Source organism: Lepidothrix coronata, unplaced genomic scaffold, assembly GCF_001604755.1.
Source record: "Lepidothrix coronata isolate B3197 unplaced genomic scaffold, Lepidothrix_coronata-1.0 Scaffold207, whole genome shotgun sequence".
Classification (NCBI taxonomy): Eukaryota; Metazoa; Chordata; class Aves; order Passeriformes; family Pipridae; genus Lepidothrix; species Lepidothrix coronata.
Window position 1 is genome coordinate 369 of NW_016690387.1, and position 22,627 is coordinate 22,995.

A 22,627-nucleotide genomic window follows, 5' to 3' on the forward strand; every position below is an offset into this window, starting at 1 on the left:
AGTGCCTTTTATATGGGATCCTCATTGCTCTTTTTAGGATCAAAAGTTGATTCCTGCATCCCACACATGGGATTTCTCTATACCTCTCTTCCGGATCCTTCCAAGTCTCCAAACTGGAGATATTACAAAGGTGGGGGATAGATAGAATAGATCGAAGTTATAACATTCTTCCCACGCAGGAGAAACACTTACTAATAAAGTTCCCACAACGAGTCCTTTGCCTTTTTGTAACATTAGATTTACAACTCACGGTCAGTTTGGATTCTGAGATTATGCCCAGCAGTATGGTCTGGGCAGTTATCCCCTATTTTACATTGATTTCTCTGCCCTAAACTGAGCACACTGCACCTTAGTGAATTTTATCAGATTGACTGCTTTAGTATGAAATTTTCATTTTGAAATCTAAGTCAGTACCACAAAGTCCTTTTAAACTCTTTATGAATAGTGAACATCTTGGCATCAGCAAATTTTATTTTATTATTTATCAATGGGTCTCCAATTATTAATGATACATTGAACTGAGTTGGTTTCATCCTAAACCCTCAGAACCACATTTGTAATTTCACACTCATAACTACTATTCAGGAGCAAACCATTCAAAGCAGCCTTTGAGAGGGATTATTTTCAGTAATCACTTTACAGGGATTTCACCTAGAACCTTTTTCCTCATCCTTTTCCTGTGAATTTCATAGAAAGTGGTGCTGAAAAGTGAAAAGAAGATTGTGCATTCTCCTTCCTCTTTCTTCACAAAGAAATAAGAATGAAAATCAGACATAAGAAAGAGAAATTAGACAGATGTGACAAGATTTGCTTTCCACGATTCACATGTTGATGGACTTTCTCAACCTTTTTGAAAATTTGTCACAGATTATTTCTGAGAATGAAAGTTAAAGGAACTTTTCTCTATTATTTGACTTTAAAAATAGGGAATATATTTCACTTTCTGTAGTCTGCTTCTAACTTGAACCCCCATGAATTCTTGGACATAATTATTAATAGTCTATAAATTGTTTTCTCTTAGTCATTGAGCATACACAAACATCAGCAAGTTCTAAAAACCTGAATCTAAGTGTGCTTTAAAGTTTTCTCTTTATTCCAATTTGTACCAATTTCTCTTTGTTTATGTTTCCTCTGAACATCTCAATGGAGGCTCATAAAAAGAAAGCAATCAGTATTTTAGCCATCTGCATGTTCTCAGCAAGCAATGGACCTCTTTTTTTCCAGTTCTTCTTGTTTCTTTAAATATATTTATGTTATGTTCTCTTGTCACCTTTTATACTTTCTTTGAAGACTGTTTGGATGTAATTCTGACACATTTAATCTTCACTCTTCATCTAGTGGGACATCAGCCACCTAACAGGTGTTGTAGCATCAAGCTTTGAAAGTCTAAATCTTTTATTGGGTATGACCCTGTAGCATTATCTCCTTTTGTGGAAAGTGACACATTTGAATATCAGACCATTATTTTTAATAGGCATTTCAGCAAGCTGCCTTCTGTGGACATATAAAGCTTTTCAGATGAAACATCAGAATATTTTAAAAGATCAACACAGCAGCATTATCTCTTCGCATGGCATTTAGGTCTTTGGTCAGATTACACTTTTTGATTTTATTTTTGTTAAAAAATTAATAGGAAAAACAATTCCCCAGATCTGGAGAGTTAGCCATCTCTATGATAACACCTTCAGCTCTGATGCCATTTGTGTACAGTTTTTGCATAACAGCCTGAGAGGACACATGCATCCTAATCACCAAGACTTAAACCCTCAAACAGCAGGGAAAGCATTTGAGAGCACAGCCCTTGAGTTGCAGCATTTTAATCTCACAAAGCCACAGCCTGCCTTTGGCTCTTTGGAATACAATTTCATTTGAAGTTGTCATAGCACGGGATCCGTGCGTGGAGCTGAGCTGAGCCCTTGGCAAGGCTGGCAGCTGTTTGGTGGCTGGTCATGCAAAACAGATGGATGGATCCCTTTCCTGCTCCCAACAGGCAGCCCTGCATTCGTGGACACTCCCCAGACTGGCATCAGCTCTGATTTGTAACCTTCCTGGCAGTATTCAGCAAAGACTACAACACAGGAGTGATCAGCCTCCACATCCTCCAGATGTTCTCACCAGCTTAAAGTTGAAGGACATTGGCAAGACAGGCTGGGAAGCTTGCATGGCTGCTGCCTGAACTGTATTTATTCTGAAGAAACATGCTCTTTGCAGCTATGAATCTGGAAATTTTACACACATTGATTTTGCATTGTGTTTCTTTCCTCCTAAAGAATGTGACCCTTGCTGAATTTCGATGCTGTTTTGGCCTACCCAAACCCACTGGTTCTCCTCCTGACCCAATGCCCTTTCGTAAAGAGAATTCTTCTCTATTGTATTCTTACAGTGTGCAAGCACAAAGTAAACGCAGAATGCTTCCCCCCCTTAATGCTTTGAAATTTGAATATTAATGATTTAAATGTAATTACAAAAGTAGTTTGTGTTTATGGGAAACAGTTCTTAAAACAAATCTGTTTCAGTTCAAGTTAATTCAGACACTCCATCCGTGTGTAAGAACAACTGAGCTATAAAATTGGGCAGCATGTTTTCTGGCAATAATGAGAAGATAATATTCCTAAGGAATGTTTAAGTGACATCGCTATTGATAGGTTAATTAGTAAGAAAATTGCAAAGCTTCTCCAAATCATTAGAATAAAGTGCCTCTAATATACGTGAGTTTTTATGCAGAGCCTTTGTTCTGGCCATATTTTATAGTAATTATTACTGGTCTTGTTAAAAAAAGCAACCATACACACAAAGAGAGTTTCAGAAGCAGGGTAAACCAGAAAGAAACACATATAGCTTTAATGTAGTAAAGAGGTTTTTCCTTGCTTTTAAACTGAGAAGATAGCCTTGTGTATGTTTGCCTCCATCAGTGCATGAGGAACAGTCTTTAAGCAGGTGTATAGTTCCCAGTTGCATGAAATTAAATTAATTGCACATTTTCATTCTATGTTAAATCTAATGATAAAAGCACCCTCAAATGATTTGTATAGAGGGCATTGCTAGCTGTCAATTTATTAATGCATTTTATAATTACACAATTCTTTTTATATGGGCATTCTATTTTTATAACATAAACATTTTTTACATATTATTTGTTGCTGTTGTTATTGTTAATGACTCCAAAAGGCTGAAAAATTGTCTGTACTTGGAGAACAAATAGCAACTCCAGAATACCTATTTTGGTGAATTTCCAAGTACAGTCAAGCTCTAATATTGTTGCCTGGAGTTAGGCATGGGCTGGATGTCTGTTGTGCAAATTTCCTCACAGCAGAGAATCTGTACTGCCTGGAAATCCCAGGTGTAATATGTAGCCTGAGCAAAGCTATGGGGTATTGTTAATCTTGGACTCCCTCCAGTGCATTTTAGGTATGTGATCTTGGATGTCTCAGTAGGAGACATGGCATTTATCTTTGGAGGAATTACAATAACGTTTCCCATGCCACTTTTGAACCAATCATCCATGAAGGTTTAGAGTGACAAACTCTTTTTTTTTTCCTGTGGCCAACCAGCTATTAAAGCAGCTGTGGCTTCTTACCCCTGAAAATGTTGAGCCTTTGTTCCTGCTGTTGCTTCCTGCCCAAAAGACGGGGAAAAGAGGGGCCACAGGACATGGTGCAAAGCAAGAAATGGCCTTTGCACTGCTCCTCAGCAGGTGCTCTAGCTTTTTTCTTTTCACTTTTTTCCCTTTTCCTGAGAGAGGGAGGAATGTTAGAAATGCTATTTGAGAAAGAGAGATTGGAAAGTGGAAAGTGTGCATGACTGAGTGTCTGCAGAGAATAGTGAGTGCAGGAGAGAGAAATGGAGTTTGTTGTGGTGGGTGGCTAATGAGAAAGCAAAGTGGACTTCTGGTACTTCAGAAGACTTGATGCCTTCCACAACATTGCTGCAAAATAATCCACGTATATGTGAATTAAAGGTGTGAAAGATAAAAGGAAAATCCGCATTGGATTTAATTGATATACTATTAACTTTTTAAAATAGAGCTGGGATTCCTCAGTGTAACATAATGTAATATTAATAACATGTAGGTCACCACTACAATCATGGATGGGAACCAGCAGAGATTGTGAAAAAGGAAAAAGAAAATTTTCTAGTGTTTTCTTGATGGTCTCAGGCAGTTCCCATCAGGGAAAAGCAAAGCCAATTCAAGATTTGAAAAGCTGATTTTATAAATCCTATGTAGAAGCCCGAGCACGGAGATTGCTTCATCCAAAGTTTCATCCAAGCAGCAAAACAGAAAAGAGAAGTTAACTCTGTTAACTCTGACAAGTTAACTCTGTTAACTCTCAGAAGTTAAAGATAAAACCACAAAGTCATTTTGAGAAGGAAAAGTGCTGAAATGTTAGACCTTAGAAGGTATTTTCAAGCATACTAGAGGCATGGGGCCTGTCACATCTCAAAATATAGTTTGAGCACAAGGTAGAAAAGACTGCAGAAAACAGATTAACTTTTTGCACCAATGTTCACTAAAGAGGAGAGCAGCAAAACTCCTGCAGAGGATCTGCTCACCACAGGGGTGAACGAGGAGCTGACTCCAACGGCAGGGGCAAAGATTTTTATAACAGACTGATGAAATGGATAGTAAGAGACCTCCAGAAGCAGATGACTTTTATCCTCAATTGTAAAGGAATTTGGACATGAAGTTGCTGAATTTATGGCTATATAATATAATCTACTGCTTAAATCAGTAAATTTCTGAATTGCAGAGGAATGGGAAGTGGCAAGTGTGACACCAATCTTTAAGAACGGTCTTGGAATGTAACCAAGTGAGTCTCATGTTCAATTGAGCAGATGGAAGGAAGCAATAAGGATGCTGAGGGTTAGCTGGCACATGGATAATGATGATATAGTGGGGAAGAGTCAGTGTAGTGGGTATTGTAGAGGGAAGCCATTCTTCATAGATCTATTGCAGGTCACTGGAGCTCTCAATGACTATAGAGATAAATGTGATCTGGTTAGTGTACTGACATTTTCAGAAAGCTTTTAATAGTAAAGCTTTCAGTAAAGGCTCTGCTGTGGAATGAAAAAGAATAGGGTCTTCTAGGCAGGAGATTAAATTCTTGGAAAAAAATGTGGTCAATTTTCACAATCAAAAGATTTTACCACAGTGATTATTCTGTTCAGCATACTTGTAAGTGGCATGGTGAAGAGGTTCAAGATTGGGGTGGTAAGATTTGCAGGCAACACATTACCATGCAGGATTGTAAAATTTAAACTTAAAAGCTCTAAGAAGATAGCACGATCCTGTGTGCTAAAGCAGCATGTGAAATTCAGCGGTGCCAAGTGCTAAGCACTAAGTACAGTACATGTGGAAAATCACATACACAATCTCTCTAAGCCAGCCATTACCCCTGAAGAGACAGATCCCACAGTCCTTGTGAGTACCTTGCTGAAAATGTCAGTACAGTCAAAAAAGCAAACAGAATATTAACTGTTAGGGGGAAAATGGAGAATAAATAAGAAGCCATCATTGTGTCATTTAGGAGTACCAGTATCTTCAAAACTGCAGATTGTTCCAGTGCTTCCACCTCCAAGTGAATGTGATAGATTGAGAAATGGTTTGGAGGAGGCCAATGAGGCTGGTCAGGCGTAAAGAACAGCTCTTGTGAGGCAAGATGAAACAGACTGATAAGCTTCAGTGGGAAAAAGGTGGATATGATATAGGTCAACAGAATAAAGAATGATATGGAGAATGATGAAGTAAGATTATTACGTTATAATGACAAACCAGAAAAAAGGAGCATTTTTTCCCAAACAGTGAAGGCATCTAGACTTGGAATCCATTGACACAATAGATAAGGAATGTCAAAAGCATGAGTAAATTGAAACAAATGGTTAAGAAGTAGTCCTAGACACTAACTGTGAGTTCTAGCACAGAAATTCTATAAACTGCTGATTGCCAGGGGCTTGTGTGTTATGCACAGTGAAGAATCATTTCATGTTTGTCCTTCATTCCTTTCCTAAGCATCCTCTACTTGTCCTTGTTGGAGTGAGGATACTGGGCTGGTGGGCCATAGGAATGGGCCTCATATCTGTACCCTTTTACCTTCAGAGGTGACCTCTCCCAGATTCCACTTGTCGTGGGTTGGGGAAAATACAGAAGAGAAGCTGCTTCTGTCATTCCTGTTGCTGGACAAAGCATTTCAGTTATCAGAACAGCATCATCTGGTGTGTTAATTTTTTTCTAATACTCTTGATTCTTAATTTTTTTAAGTTAGGGTTAATTAACTTTTTAGACCTGAAAGCCTTTATAAATATTCCATAACCTCCAGATTTAAATATGATGCTTGCCTTCCAACTAAGTAGTTTAGTCTTTAAAGTTAATACTAAACTATTTTTATCAAGATTATTAACTCGTTCTTTTTAATAGTTGGCTTGAAGGATTTTGCTACTAGACACAGAGTCGCAAGGATGCTTTGAATGTATCAAACTTAATACATTTTTGCAAGAATTATGTTAATTATGTATGTGAGAGGAATACTCCTTCTCCTCACCTTTCTGCAAACAAATTCTAAAAGATGCACATAGCTTTTTGAATAAATGCTGAATAATAGTTCACCTACAGTTAATCCACTTTTGATTTATTAAACTTTTATACTGTCAAAATATATTCAGGATCCCTGAGGACCTCATTTTGCATTTCTTTGTTGTGCAGACAGTAGAATGTTGCTCAGCTTTATGTCTGCATGTCAATATATTCTTCCTCGAGTTCTGCCAATTACATGAACCCAGCATCAGGCTCCTCTTGCCACAGGATGGCATCCAGCTCATATGCTTGAGTATCCCAGTTGAATTCTCTGAGTTCAGATCAATCACACCTAGCCTCACTACAAGTGAGGTTGGACAGTGATGTATGTAGTAGGGAATTGGAGTGTGACTGAGATTACCCCAAAGGGACATGAGAATCGGTGGGAAAGCATAGTTAACATCTTCCTGTACTGCTCCGATGGATCACAAATCACAGAATAAGTGGATGGGACAAAGAATATCTTTGTTTTTTTGTTCCATTGAAATGACAGTGTTGACATTCACTGAACGCTTACGATGAAGGTAAGATTTATATTACTGCATGAAGTAAGCCAGGTATGCTGCAAGTTTTAAGAATAAGAGCTACTTATGTAGAAAAGAGTGGCTACTTAACTGGCATGAATCACTCTGTAGGCATTTGTCTTCCAAATGTGTACACAAGACCTTAGTCAAATCAAGGCTGGTGGAGCACTGTATGCTCCTGGAGTGCTCTTGGAGTATACTTCAGTCCTTTATGTGTGGGCATATCCAAGTATTAGTGATTTTTCGCTGGAGTTTCTGTCAGCCTTCTCAAGTCCTCACTCACATCAAGTATTCAGCAGCTGAATCTCCACTGTGCCCAGCACACCACCTGGAGAAGACCTTTCTGGCTCTTAGGACCTCCCACTGCTCCTTCCACCTTATTTTTTCTGTTACTAGAGTAAACTTGTAGGAGGCTTTCCAACAGAAATAACCACTTTTCTCCAGTATTCTGAACATAAGACTTCACTGCCTCTTAGGACCTGGAGAATCTGGAGATTCACTCAGCAGCATATGTCAATCTTATGCTTTCTTTTCAATTCAAAATAGGATTCCAAAGTTTGCTATAGCAAAAATTAACTATTAAAACGGTAAATCCTTAGTTCACTTTTGGATACTGTGACTGCCCTAAATGTTTGTAAAAAGATGATAACTGATCAAGCTATTCTTGCATTCTTCCCATTTCCTTGCTGCAGCTTTCTTGATTGGATATAGAAATGCCTGTACCTGTCACCCACTCTCTCTACTGTGTGACAACTGTTTCTCTCCTATTTTTAATGCTTTTTGCTCTAATCACCATCAAGCTGAGCTGAGCTACTTCTTGATAACTGTACTTACTGACACCTTAGGTGTTTTCCACTTCAGACTGCAGGAAAAAATCTACTTCCCAAACGGATGCTCTGTTCTTCATTAACAAGAAATCTATGAGAGGCTCTACACCAGTGAGGAGCCAGTGCAAATTGTGGGGTCTGCATGGCAATGTGCTCTTAAAGATTTGTGTTTACTGTAGAGCAAGAAACTGTTCTTTCTTCCTTTTGAGCTTTTATTTGATGGCCACTGACAGGAAACAATCAGTCCTGTTGATGATCAGTGCTTTTTCATATTTACCCATTTCCTTTAGCAACAGGGCAAAAAAACAAAGACTATTTTGGAGGGATTGAATTAAAACATCAATAATGTGTGGAGAGAAGGTACATGGTGTGTGAAACTACATGAACTGAATGTGGCTTCTGGTACAAAATTGGGCCATGCAATGGGAATCTCACAAAACAGTATGTGGCGTCCCAGCCATTTCTACTTGGATTTTGTCTTCTCTGAGATGTAAGACAACATCTACTAAAAAAATACATTTAAAAAACAACAGGGATATTTTACATGTGTTGACCTGAATTTCAAAGAAATGTCTATGGAAGCTGTATTTTGTCCAAGCCTCAGACACAGAATGATTTCTTAATTGGTGGAAACAGAAGACAGATCTTTTAAAAACCTAGAAATCAAGGACTGCTAAAAACAGATACAGTGATAAAATGATTAGATGAATACCAAACTAAATGTGTGCAACAACAAGCAATCAAGAAAGCTGAAATGGGAAAAAAAAGACATTACAAACACTGTAGGGAAATAATTAACTCATCTTTGACTATCTGTCCACCGAACCCAGAAGAAATTCAAGTTATTTCTGGGTGCCTGACTTAAAATGTTTGGGAGTGTCATGCTCCAGGGAGATAGGTTTATATTACCTTGTTAAACTCCACTGTTATACAGCATTTACAGAGCCCGGATGCCCACATACTACCTACTCCTTTGAGAAGCCTAAAGAGCCTTAATGCTAATTAATTTATTCTGGGAGACATAGTTAGCAACAGCTAGCTGTTACATGGCACCCTACTGCTTAGAAGCCTGATCTCTAGGCTTTTCAAAGGGGATTTAAAATTACATCTCCTGTGACACGAGAGGCCTTTAATATCAGATTATGAGTTTCATAGGTGCTCTGTCCCTCTCATTGCAAACATGATTTAGGACATATACGACGACAAAAATGTCAGTTTTGAATGCTGTTGAATGCTCATACATGGATTTTGACAGCAGTTTCAAATATAATACTTATGTCCTCCGTGATTTGAAACTTAAGTTCTGTTTCATTATAAATAAGAGACAGACTCCCTCTTGTGTGCCTGCATTTTTTGAGCCTTGGCTCTCGAATACTGAATTCTCCCTTTTTGCTAGGAATAATTCTTGGTGTAGGTGGGTGATGGTTTCTGAATAACCACAAATAAGGTAAGTGTGAATGCTATTATTAAGGGAAATTATGAAATACACAAATTATGCTAGTTTGCAGAATGCCATGAACCTGTCCACAGCACAGGTTGGTTACTGTTGTGAGCATTACTGTGCTGTTTATTTGGCAACCTGAAACAGACCAAGCAAGGCCACACAGATTCCTATGTAACACAGAAGCTCATACTTGACACTGTAGGAGCTTCTTGTCCCTTGTGCCTGTTTTTAATCTCCAACTGTGTACAACTGAAACAAAAAGAGGGATCCGCACCACAGAAAAAGCAACAAATGGGAAAAATGATTGAAGAGTCAAAGCAGGACTGCAAAGCATGACAGATAAAAAAATTCTGCTGTGCTTGTATTTCAGATGACTGTTCCGCAGATATACAAGAAAAATCTACAACAGAAAAATAATGTTGCATAAGGAGATATGAAGAAACTGGAGAAGGGCTAACTGGTGTATATGGACTGAGAAAAATGAGCTGACAAGACAATGAAACCAGAAATGTCAGAGATGAGATGTATTACTTTTGTGGAAGATGTGAAAAAAAGGATGTAACTCACAAAGTGACAAAATGACACAGATGCACACCGTGTACAAAACAGCCCTTATTCTTCAAGAATTTTGCGTTACTCTGTACCTTCGCAGCTCTCAGCCACAGGCTGTTTGTTTGACGCTGGTTTCAATAAACATGCTGGTTGTAGGAGATATCATTCAAGGCAATAAGAGATCTGTTGATTAAATCTCACATGTCTAGCAAACTCTACAACCATGCTTAAGAATTCTCTTGAGACCAGTAAGTAGTTCCCCATCTCTAAGACAGGAAGGGATAGAGATCTGCAAGCAGAAGTCTGCCAATCATTGTCCTCAATATGAGGCAAAAATAAAACAAGAGTTATCATGAGCCTTATCTAAATTGACCTGCAAAACTGTTGCCAGTAGTGTCTAAATCTTCAGAGGCTGTAGGGACTGTGCTCCACATTGCCTGTGTTACACCCCTTGTCTCTGGTGACCGATTCAACTCAGTATGACTGTCACTGAGAGTGTGTGTGGCATATTCTTGCCCTACTCTGGGACTAGGCCTTGCAACTTCATTTTTTAATATTGCCATCATCAGCTATTTCCAATTTTTTCCCCTGATGTTATGTTTGCTTGAGAAATGGCTCAGACCTCTGTCAGTTCAAGTTAAGATACCAAAGACATCAGTAATTCTCCAAATGTTTTTTGTGGTTCTTTTACCACATCCTTGTCCTATGGAGCACAGACATAGGTAGGCTTTTCAGAATTCACCATTGCAGCTTCCTTTCTGCTCAGCTGTTGGAATTAAGAGGGATCTGTGTTTACTTCCACTGCAGTGGTGAGGTTCTCCCTTACAGCAGTCTTCTGTGAGCAATCTCTCTGTCTTATTCATGAATTGCAGTAAAATCTTGCCAAAGTTAATTGTGGTGTATGAACTGACATATGATTTTATATAAAGCTACATAGTTATGGCTATGGCTCTCCAACACTGGTTGAGAATAGTTTACCAACAATGCAGGCAGAGGACATATGTGAAGAAACACTTTTTCCTGTAGATTTCTAGGTCCTTTGACGGGCATTTCCTTTCCATGTCTAGTGATAGATGAATCCAAGTTCAACAAGGAGGCATGCTTGGACATTCTGCAGAGTCTATGGGCCCAAATAAAGTCTCAGTGCACGTGAAGGTGCCATGACTATGATCAGTGTAATAAGCCTGTGAAAGTTTTAAAATTGTTTTTAAGGGAATAATTTGTTGAACCTGAACACTTAATGCAGTGTCTATGTAGGCTGACAAAAGGGATCCTTTTGGAAGAGCAATATGCTGGTAAGACTGATGAACTCTGTATGACATCAACTCACACTCTTCTACCTTTCCAGTTCCCAGAACAATTCCACAGAAAATCAAAGTAGAAAGCTCCATCTGTCATGAAGGGCAATTAAAGACTATTTTAGATCTTGTAATCCTGAAATGGAATGGTCCTTGGTGGATTTGTTTCCAATAAAAACACAAAGTGCCTGGTATGCCAACCCCAATGGGAAGGGAGACCAGAACTTATGATGGAAATGGTGATGCAATAACAAACTTCATGAAACCTTTTTCCCCCTTTCATCAGTTTTTACAAATCCAGACAGTTTTGGCAGGGTCAGTGGAAGACCATCACTTTCAGGGCTTATTCTATGAATCTGTTCTCTAATCTGCTCACAAGCCTCACAGGAGTTCATAAAAGCCTGAAGATCAAACTGAAATTCTCAGAAGGATGCCCCAATTTTGATGTCACTTCCTTCATGTTGTTTCATCATTGCCTTTTTGTTCAATTTCTTTTTGCTCCTATTATTGGTATATTGTACTTATTTCATACTTACCTTGCTCAGTAATGTACCTACTCTATTTTCTTTTACAAGAGATAGTTCCATTCTGGTTCTTTATTTACATCTGTTTTCCTATAATCATAGCTTTTACTTCTTTAAATTTATACTCTGCATCTGTAATGCCCAACACATTTACATATGTTTAGACTCAGAACATTTTGAACATGTGCTGATAGACTTTCAGATTTTTTAACATGTGTACAAGTGAAATATAGCTGATGTACAGCTATACACTGTACATCCCATTATGGTAGTTTTGCAGTGTCCACTAAGAGAGTAAACATGCAGATTTTGACTTGCCTATCTGGAGCTGTCTTCAGTTAAAGATCATATTGCTTCAATTATACCATTCCATAAACCCACTAGTATAGATACAGCTCTATTACTTTAAGGTAATTTATATTATTTTATTTATTTCTGTAAAATAGGGAGCTTCATATCAATGTGAATGTGTCTTTATCAGGACTTTTGCTGGCTATAACTATATTGAAAACAAAATGTTATTTGTGAAATGTGCTTACTTATTACATATAAATGCTTTACAGGTAACATGTTCATTATATGAATTTTTGTTTCAACAACCTAGCTGGTTTTGCTTTTTTTTCCCTTTGCTTCATGAGTGGGAGTAGCAGTGGAGTTCTGTGCATTATTTTTCTATAAGCATGATTTGCATCTTGTGTTATCTGCTTCAATGTTTTTTCCGTAAGGTTTAAGTTAAATTAAAGAAGGCTGTTCAAGGGGGAGGAAACAGAAAGCAAAGCAATAATGGAAACAAGTAGGTCATTAGAACTATTAGCTGGAAAGCGGTCCTGATAAGATCCTACCACAAAAGCGTGGTTTGCTGTCCCCAGTGCTGAAAGCCTAGGATCAGAGAATTTGATCTTTAATGATGTTGGTATATAAAGCAAGAAGCACTGAACTGATTTTTCCATGTTTTGCTACGGAGATGAACCTGTGAAATAGGGAGACACAAAGATGCAGCAAGCAGGCTGGTGGTCCCAGCCAAGAAGTGGGAATGAACCTTCATTTTTAACAGGTGATGTAAACTTAGGAAAGGAGATACGAGTTCAGAACTCCGCTTCCTTTGCTCGTCTTCCTGTGTACTTTATTGCTTTCAGCAATTATTAATTTTTAGTTTTTTCCTATTTTTGATTTGGAGAAGCTATTTTTTGAGCTTCTGCTGTCCATCAGTTACAGGTCACTGAAGATAAAAGTCTTGCAAGTTCCAAACCCATTTGTCAGGTTAAAATGTCCATTAAACAGGAGAATAAAAGACAAGACTTAGTGACAAGGCTGCAGGGTAAAATTGGTTCCAAAGAATGATGCTTTTAAAGGAGAGAAAAAAACCCAGTTACAACTGGCCAGAATAACACTTGGCTATGTAATGTGGCCACAACAATGAAAAAACTTTGAAGTAAGTTATTTTAGAAAGTATATTAACAATTTTCATTAAAACATACAGGAATTTTCCTAAAGTCATTGAAAAAAACCCCAACCCTATTTGTGTTATGCACTTTTTATATTTTGGCTATTCACAGCGTGGATAGTCTAATTTTATCCTTTAGTACTTTAGATGTACAGATTTTAATAAGTTAGTTTTCTACCTAATAAAGGTTATTATTTGAAATGAACCCTCTTCAAAGGCGTCCTTCTTCTATTGTTCTGTATTCTTAGCCATATGTTTCCAAATATGTGATTCCAGAGCTTATTAAAAGCACAATTTTTTCCCCATCTTTAATCACATTATGCCTGCTACTGTACATCTTGCTTATGGTTTCTCATTAAGAGCAAGACACTGTGATAATGCTACAGGAAAGGAAAGAATGAAAACACTCACCAGAGAAGATATTCTTAAGTTAAAGTTCTATCTGCAGCACAAATTCACCTATATTTGACACAAAAAATACTGTGGGAGTATTTCTCAATCGCCAGTTGCCTGCCTGCCTTCCCCACTGGCTTTCTCAACACAGGGGCTGCTTATGCCACCATTACCTTGTGCAAGCTCCCAGTGCCAGGGGCTTTCACTCCATGACATAACTGAGGACTAACTGAATTTTAATTCTACTAAGTTGCCAAGGTAAGACTGATTTGAAGCACAGTAAATCTCCTGAGTTATACACAGAAACACAGTGCTCTTTCAGTAAGACACCCAGTTTGATCAAATTGCTAGAACTGTGAAAGAGAATATGTGTAACAACCATGACATTTTTAAAATGTGCTATTGCCACTGTACAGAACACAATTTTCATTGCCCATCTTTATAATTATATACTGGTTGAACATGCCTGCACTAATTAGATACACAAACAATTTTTTATGCTGACTCTTGGTAGACTTGCCTATGTTCTTTCCTTCTCCTTTTTGCGTACTCACTATTTTGCAAAGTATCAGCAAGCCTGGATGAGTTTATACCTCGTCTTTATCAAAATTGGACAGATTAAACTCATCTATTTTTGATTAGGTTATTTTTCCTACATAGAACATGTGTTTGTGTTTTTTTTAAATCATGATCCCTACAAACAAGATTGACTAATATCAATAAACAAATTTAGCAAACACTATAAAGGCAACTTGCTTAAATTAGAAAAATAACACAGATGAGGTCTTGGGTTTCCAAGTTATCCAATATAAGTCCTATAGTTATCAATTTGCTTTTGTGATTAGAGACATAACTATTAATTATGCTATCATTATCCAAGAAACATCAAACTTTGTCAGAAATTTTTCAGTTGCTTAGATAAGAAGGAAAATACATAATGAGAAAATTTATAACAGGGTAAAAGCTATTATCAACCAGCAATAATATATTTATTCTACAAGTAAACTACACACATCTACCATATGTATCAGCTAATTTCTTGAATTTCTACAAAAATGAGTTTATATTATAAAGGTATTTGGCATTAGTTCTTTAAAACCCGATCAGAGATTAAAAAATTGCTTTCTCTTTGACCCCACCAACCAACATATCTGTAAATATTGCAAAAAAAAGTTACACTGCATTTTACTCACCCTCATCCTTCCATTTCTTATTGCTGGTCCATCTTCTGCTAACCTCAACACATACAAATCCATTTTATATTCCCTTCCTCCTCGAATACTAAACCCAAACCCTTTGGCTCCTTTTTCCAAATCAACGGTGAAATAATCAAAGTCCTGTACAGACAAATACAAAATGAAAGATAATTAACTACATGAACATTGTTGTATACATTCAAGAAAACTTTAAAATACAACTCATCAAAAATGCATTGATCCAATTGATACAAACAAAGGGATCTTACGCACTGACAGATTTTGGCCATTTCTGAAAAGACACTGTAGCAAGATGTAAACGCCTAAGTCTAAAACACCCTGAAAGAGTATTTTACAGCAGTTGCCTGGTACCAAAAGCTCTTGAGATGGGTTCCATATTCACCCTCAATACTTTCTTGGCACCCATGAAAGGGGTATAAATGTTTATGTCTATGGAGAAATGTTGATTTGGCAAGAGAGGTAGAAGGCAGTTGCTGTATAAGCATCATTGCAAGTAAAAATTGATAGGAGACATCTCCTAAATTCCAAGAAGTACTTAATGTGATCGGCAGGTTTGACTGCATGGAGTCACAAAGTATAGCAATTCTCATCACTTTGGTTAAATGTGTCCCTTGAGGAGGAGGTGGGGAGATTTGAGTTTTGCCCTTTGCCCTTTCTATGTCTTCAGAGACTGAGATTCACCTTTGCAGTTTTCCCTTGATTGGCCCAAACTACCACCTCTGTGCAGGGGCCCGGGGGGGGGGGAAATGGCTATTTATCATCTGATCCATTGTCAGTCAAGGGTGCAAGAGCTGTGGGAGCAGCAGAAAAAAAAGAGCGAGCTACAGTTGTGTAGTCTAGTGATTAGAGAATTGAACTGGAGATGGTAAGAAACAGCCAGTCCAAGCATCTCTCTAGATGCTAAAAAGCATCTTATAGGGTATGCATATGGGCATATGGATTTGCTATTTAGATACTGAAATGCACAATATTTTCACAGGGTTCTCTGGATCCCATTTTAGAATTTCACTATTTTTCTTGATTTGGTTTATGTGTCTGGCTTTGAAAATATGGACATAGAAATCATCTATACATGGTTCCAGCATATAGTGTCCAGAAGTTTACATTCTCTTGTTTAATATTTTTGACCTGTTTGTCCTACCTTTATGTAAAGAGAAAGGAGGATTTGTTTGAAAGTCTGAACTGTGAGCTAAATCCTCAACCTTCACAGCTTAAACATTTGTCATCAGTGGAGTCTTGTCCAAGGTACCATAATTCTTGATCTAAGGTATATTTGTTTGAATTTGTCAGATCATACCTGATGTCAAAGAAACTAGTTGAACAAGCTAGTTTCTACTCATCCAGACTATTACCAACAGAAACATAATTTTATCAGTCAGAATTTGCATTCATTTAGTTATTTATTCCAATTAGATAAAATATTAATTTTCAAGAATGCTGTAGAAATGCAGTCTGACCTAAGTACACCCATTGTTTGATGACTATGTCCCTAGGAATGAAAAAATTCCTCTGCTTATGCAAAGGCAGTTTATGTTAGAATTTTTATTTTAACTCTCCAGTACCTTAAAAACAGTGCTTATTTAACATTATATTCACACAATTATAAATGTAGTGTTATTTTACAGATTACACAGTTATTCATTAATTTTAATGGTTTGGAAGTAACTTCCTCTACAGAGAAATAGCAACTCGGAGTAAAGCCAACAAATGTGTCTTTTCCTTCTCTAATGTCATCTTCCTTACCAACATACATGACCTCTCCCCACACACCCTAATGCCTTCTGTTCAGGAGTGATTGGGTTTGTACCTGGGGTTGCCTGTACTCTGACAGAGGGTACTGCCTGGTGTCAGGAGAATGCTGCCTGTAATCCATCAGAGGTGGCTGCCTGTAGTCCAGAGGTGGTGGCTGCTGGTAATCCATCACTGGAGGATGCCTGTAGTCCAGTGGAGGCTGTCGGTAGTCCGTCGACGATTGCCTGTAGTCCGTAAACGGAGGTTGCCGGATGTCAGGTTTCACATCTTGTCTGGCTTTTACTTCTGATCTATAACTGAGAAAAGTGAAATGGCTTGGTTTCAGAAAGTTGCAAACCATTAGGAATATGCATTGCATGCAATATTGAGGAGGGAAAACAACCTGCCTAACTGCAAAATTGCACAAAACAAATTTTCACAGAGAAGCAAACCTCTCAAGGCATCCAAAAACAGTGAGCGTTTTTGAAATATGGGCATAAGCAATTTTCCCTCAGGTCATATTGTGCAATTTTCCAGTTTGTATCAGTGAGATCAGGATTAGACTCAAAGGGACAGGAACAGTAAGACATCTTGATTCCCACTTACCTTGCCTGTTTGGAAGATGAAACTGTATGTGAAAACGCCCACTATACTCACTACACTATAATTCACTGACTTTATAAAATGCTTTTTTCCAGAATTAACATTTTTATAGAATAAATGGAACATCAGTGTGGTTTATGCCCATTTCACTGACATAAACTATTATTATTGTGAGCTTCTTAAGGTTAAAAAAAGACATTCTTTTTTTAAAACATACATTCTTTGTCCTAACTGTTATCTTTTTAATGACAGGTATTCTTTAATATAACATCTGTTAATATAGTGTGCATTACTTTTATTATTATTCTACACTTCTGATAATACTATCTGGCTAAAAGTCTGTAGTAAGTCCTAAATAGTTATTCACAGAAATAACAAAGGGTGAAAGGAAAATAAATTTGGTTAATGAAGAATTTAATAACAAGTAAAATATTACTCTAACTGGTAACTGGTTATAGGGAAATGAGTCCTAAAATTTCAAAGACAATGTGATTTTCTGAGATACAGCGACTAGTTGTTTAATTTGCTCAGTTAGGAATTTCCCTTACCACATGGAATCAGTGCATAATGGTATTTCACACTTCAGGGTGAAGTAAAAAACATTTCTTATTGCAAACCTCCATACCTCAGCCATGTTGTAAGGCTAAGAAGCACAAAGGAAGTCTGGAACCTTTATAGCAAGGTAATTGTGTAATAGTAGTTTGGTTAAGATTTCAACAAAAATGTTCATATAGTGGATGTTTTTTTACATTCTTCCTTAGTTGCTGAAGGAAATACTTATTTCCTATACAGGTAATAGACATTTAAAACTTGGCTTTAATAATGGACTGGAAGTTTTCAGTCAACCAAATAACTATGTAAGTACATGGATACATGAAGATACAGAGACACATAAAGACTGTGGAAGGGATTTTGAAATGTACTTATTGATTAAAAGAAATTACATTCTGAAAAAAATGAGAGCATTGTTTTGATTATGTTAATTTACATATAAAAATAATCTGAATCTAAATGTTTCAAAATGTTTCAGATATGTTTCAAAATGTTGTTACTTTATTAATGCAGTTACAGTAACATTATGACAAATCTTGTTACTCAATAGTTTTAATGAGCTGAATGTCTAACCAGACACAAAAATATCTAAACTATTTCCCTTTGACTTCTCTGAGAAGATTAAAATAGCCTGCTGCCACATGTTCCTTTAAAACCCATACGTGGCATCTATAATAAGACCTGCACGTGAACATGCAATCCTCTTACTTTCTTTACTCAGTATCATGATCCTGTAAAAAGGAGACAGAGAACAAACAGGCTTACCATGATACTGAGCCTTATTAATACTGGAAGTAAAAATACTAGTTAATATTCCTCATCATCATGTCTGGGCTTCGCGAACGGAGATTTGGGGAGGGCTCTACCCGCGTTTGTTGCAAGCACGTTGGTGGCTAAAAAGGCCAATATGAGATAGACATGTCTGGTAATATTCCCAGGAGTTTTAAATATCTTATATTATTTTGGTGCAGAAACAATGTATGTGGCTATATAAACAAGCTGTAATCTAACTTATAAAATCTAGTGAAAAATAATACTATATGAACTAGCAGTAATGGACCTTTTTCTGAAATAAGAGCCATCCTTAGACAGGTTTCTAAGACACATATGACCACAGTTGTATCTTAGAAAATGAACCTTTTATGCACAGGTGGAGCTATTGCAATTTTTGTTGAATATGTAAATGGTGATATGACCAATTATAGCTTACACTTTTCAGTGGAACTTTAATTTATATAATTTTGCTGGTCCCATTTGAAAATTCCCAATTTAATTCTGACTTCCAACTGAGCAGAGACATTTGTGAAAGCTTTGTATTGAAGTTTATCAGAAACATACGTCTTCTAGGAGGTGATCACTTTTGGAAAAAGTACTCAATGAAATATAAGGCAAATTAATTTTCCTAGTGTGACTAATAGAGAGAAGGTAATTTTGGGCAAGTGAAAGTACTACATCTGTTAAGCAAGGAGAATTAGAGGGCGTAGTGTCTAAATCACAACTGAACTCAAGTATCTTCAGAAGCAAAAAGTTACAATCCTGTAACCAGCATCATTTGGGGAGGAGGGTCTTGATTGTGTGTGTTGGTTACTGAAGATTAGCATAAAGACAGTCAGTGTAATCAGCCTCATTTAACTTGCTAAAAAATAATCCAAAACCTAAATAGTGTTGATTGGAGGTCACATGAAGTTGTACCATCCCACAGCCTAAGTATGCTTTTTATATAGACAGCTGGTCAGATATTTTCTATCCCCCTACCATTTAATTTCCATTACAGATAAATTTGCTAATGCATATGCATAAATTACACATGAGAATTGGCTGGTAAATGATACATAACAGATAAAACCTGCTATAAAAATATCTTTCTGACTCCAAAACTCTATTATACAAGGGGAAGAAAAAAAAAAGACATGTAAGAAAATGAACAAACCTGTTTTCGTGTCCCTGTGGCTGGAGGGGCTGTGGAGGCGGTGGCTGGGCGACGGGGCTCTGCTGGGCAACGGGGCTCTGCTGTGCCAGGGGACTCTGCTGGGCCATGGGGCTGTGCTGCTGGGCCATGGGGCTTTGCTTCTCCGAGCTGGGGGCCGAGGCTGGGCTGTTCAGCTCTGTGTAATGGGAAACTGGAGATTAAAGACCTGTCACAGTGCAGCATTTAATAAAGGGCAAAGGTAGACAATAATAATTTTTTTTCATATGCTACCTCTGCAAATTTATGCTTTGTTGCTTTTACTCTCTTGGGTCATAATTAGATTTTAAGACATTTGAACCTAATGGTATCCTTTTGACAGTCTGTGGAATCTAAAATCTTGGTCACTTCTATAATTCTGGTTTATACCTTCATTATTTAAAAAACCCACCTGAACAAGGCAAATTGCTTCCATGTTTCACATTTTCTTTTAAAGCATAGAAATAATGATCATGGAATCCTATAACCATAGAATCATAGAATAGTTTGCTTTGGAAAGGACCCTTAAAGGTCATCTAGTCCAACTGCCCTGCAAAGAACAGGGACATTTTCAAGTAGCCCAGGTTGCACAGAGCTCTCTCCAACCTGGCCTTGAATTTTGCCAGGGATGCCAGGATGGGGCATCTACCACCTCTCTGGGAAATCTGTTTCAGTGTTTCATCACCCTCAGCACAAAAAAATCTTCCTTATTTCTAGTCTGAATCTACCCTCTTTTAGTTGAAAACCTTACCCCTTGTCCTATGGCAACAGACCCTGCTAAAAAGTCTGTTCCCCTCTTTCTTACAAGCCCCCTTTAAGTACTGAAAGGCTGCAATAAGGTCTCTGTGAAACCTCCTCTTCTTCAGGCTGAACAACCCCAACTGTGTCAGCCTTTCCTCATAGGAAAGATGTTCCAGCCCTTTGACCATCTTCATGACCCTCCTTTGGACTTTCCAACAGGTCCAGAGGACCCCAGACCTGAATGCAGCACTCCAGGTGAGGTCTCACCAGAGTGGAGTAGAGGGGCAGAGTCCCCCCCTCAACCTTCTGGCAATTTGCATCACTTCCTGTGATGCAGCCCAGGATACAATTGGTTCTCAGGCAAGTGCACATTGCCAGCTCACATTCAGCTTTTCACCCACCAATACCTCTGAGTCCCTCTCCAGAGGGCTGCTCTCAGTCCCTTCATCCCCCAGCCTGTACTGATACTGGGGGCTGCTCCCAACCCAGGTGTTGTTAAACTGCATGAGATTCCCATGGGTCCACTTCTTAAGCTTGTCCAGGTCCCTCTGGATGGTATCCTGCTCTTCAGTTGTATCAACCAAACCACTTGGTTTGGTGTTATCTGAAACTTGCTGAGGGTGCACTTGATTCCACAGTCTATGTCATTGATGAAGATATTAAACAGTGTTGCTCCCAGTATGGATCCCTGAGGGACACCACCAATCTCCATCAGGACACTGAACTCCAATCAATTCTTCATCCCTCGAACAGTCCACCCACCAAATTAATCTCTCTCCAATTTAGAGAGTGATGTTGTGGGGTACTGTGTCAAAGTCTTACAGAAGTTCAGATAGATGAGATCCATAGCTCTTCCCTTGTCCATTGTTGTCCACTGATTTAGCCACTACATTGTAGAATGACACTATATTGGTCAGGCAGGACTTACCCTTGGTGAAGCTGTGCTGGCTGTCCTGAATCACCTTCCTGTTCTCCATGTGCTTTAGCACAGCTACTAGACATTTGAAATGCTTTTCATTTAGAAAAAAAACCTTTTCATTGTGAGAGAATGAACAATTTTAGTGCTTTCACCGCTGTTTGGGATGACAGACTTGTCACAAAAGGCAAAACACCTTTTGTGTTATAAACATTGTGTCCTTATGTTAGCTCCTGCTGTCTTTGAGCTCATCAAAAGTTTCCCGTCTTTTTAAATTTTTGGGGACTGCAAACAGTAAAACAGTAAAACCAATCTCAATAAATTCTGACTAACCATTTAAAGTGATTTTTATTTCACTGTACTGTGTCAAAGGACCAAGGTTTCGCACAGGAACACTGCAGAGAAACAGAATCCTTCTTTCCAAACAACATAAAATTCAAAAAGACAGAGAGATTGGTGTAGGGAATGTGGTCTTGTGGCCTTGTTACAAATAAAGGATGCCAATCTTCCTTCAGGCTTCCTGCTGTGCTTGGGGAAAGACGCATTTGGCACTGAGCTCATAACAAACATATTTATTCCAACATACTGGTACAGTTCTGTTGTTCACCATTTACCTACTAAAAAGTGTAAATGAGAGAGACTCCAGCCACAAGATGACAGAGCACTGCAGAAGTTCTGCATTATAAACAGCAAAGGCACACATTGCATTTTTTCATTCCTGCTTGCAAGAGAATGAGGGAGGCCAGTGTGGTGTAATGCAAAGCATCCAAAATGGACTTCTGTATGGTATGGCAGAGCCCTCCTAATGGCAATAGCTACACATGATCAGGATCTTGCCTAGTTTTACATTTCAATATATTTTAATTATTTTATTTTTTAATTTTTAACATGTGAGTTTTTCCCTCTGACTGCACATTTCTAATGGCTCTGTACTTACCTAATTGATGCTTATAATTATTTTACAAATTTTGGCTACTTTATTAAAAACATTTTCAGTTTAGGATTAATTATAAAAAAAGCATGTATATTTGCACTTAAAACACTCCTCATGCAGGCATAAGCAATACTTGTCTGTGTAATTACTATGCTTAAGGCTGTAATTGCCCATTTTGCATCTGTGAGTCTCTTCTGTATTGCAAGTTTCAGAGAGGAAGATTGGAAATGTTGTCCCTCGTTTCTACATTACTCTCATAACTATGGATGAAACAGTCAAATCATGAGCTGTTTCTAAAACTGCTTTGCATTTATATGGTATTTTTCACCTGAAAGTATGTTACAGAGGTATTAGATTTTTTCCCAATTTTTATAAGCTGGGAAGCTAATATCAGAAGGCAAATGAGGTGTCCAG

General features: G+C 37.9%; 1 protein-coding gene across 1 annotated transcript in view; it reads right to left on the reverse strand.

Annotated features, from left to right (window-relative positions):
• Nucleotides 1-868: 868 nt before the first annotated feature.
• LOC108506145 (membrane-associated guanylate kinase, WW and PDZ domain-containing protein 2) overlaps nucleotides 869-22,627 on the reverse strand; it is a 701,232-nt gene continuing 679,473 nt past the window's right edge. Inside the window, exons 19-23 of the mRNA XM_017832824.1 lie at nucleotides 19,608-19,782; nucleotides 16,599-16,839; nucleotides 14,768-14,911; nucleotides 11,248-11,255; nucleotides 869-914 (exon numbers count right to left, since the gene is read on the reverse strand). Of these exons, the coding sequence (XP_017688313.1) occupies nucleotides 869-914; nucleotides 11,248-11,255; nucleotides 14,768-14,911; nucleotides 16,599-16,839; nucleotides 19,608-19,782 (614 nt within the window). The remainder of the gene's footprint in view (nucleotides 915-11,247; nucleotides 11,256-14,767; nucleotides 14,912-16,598; nucleotides 16,840-19,607; nucleotides 19,783-22,627) is intronic.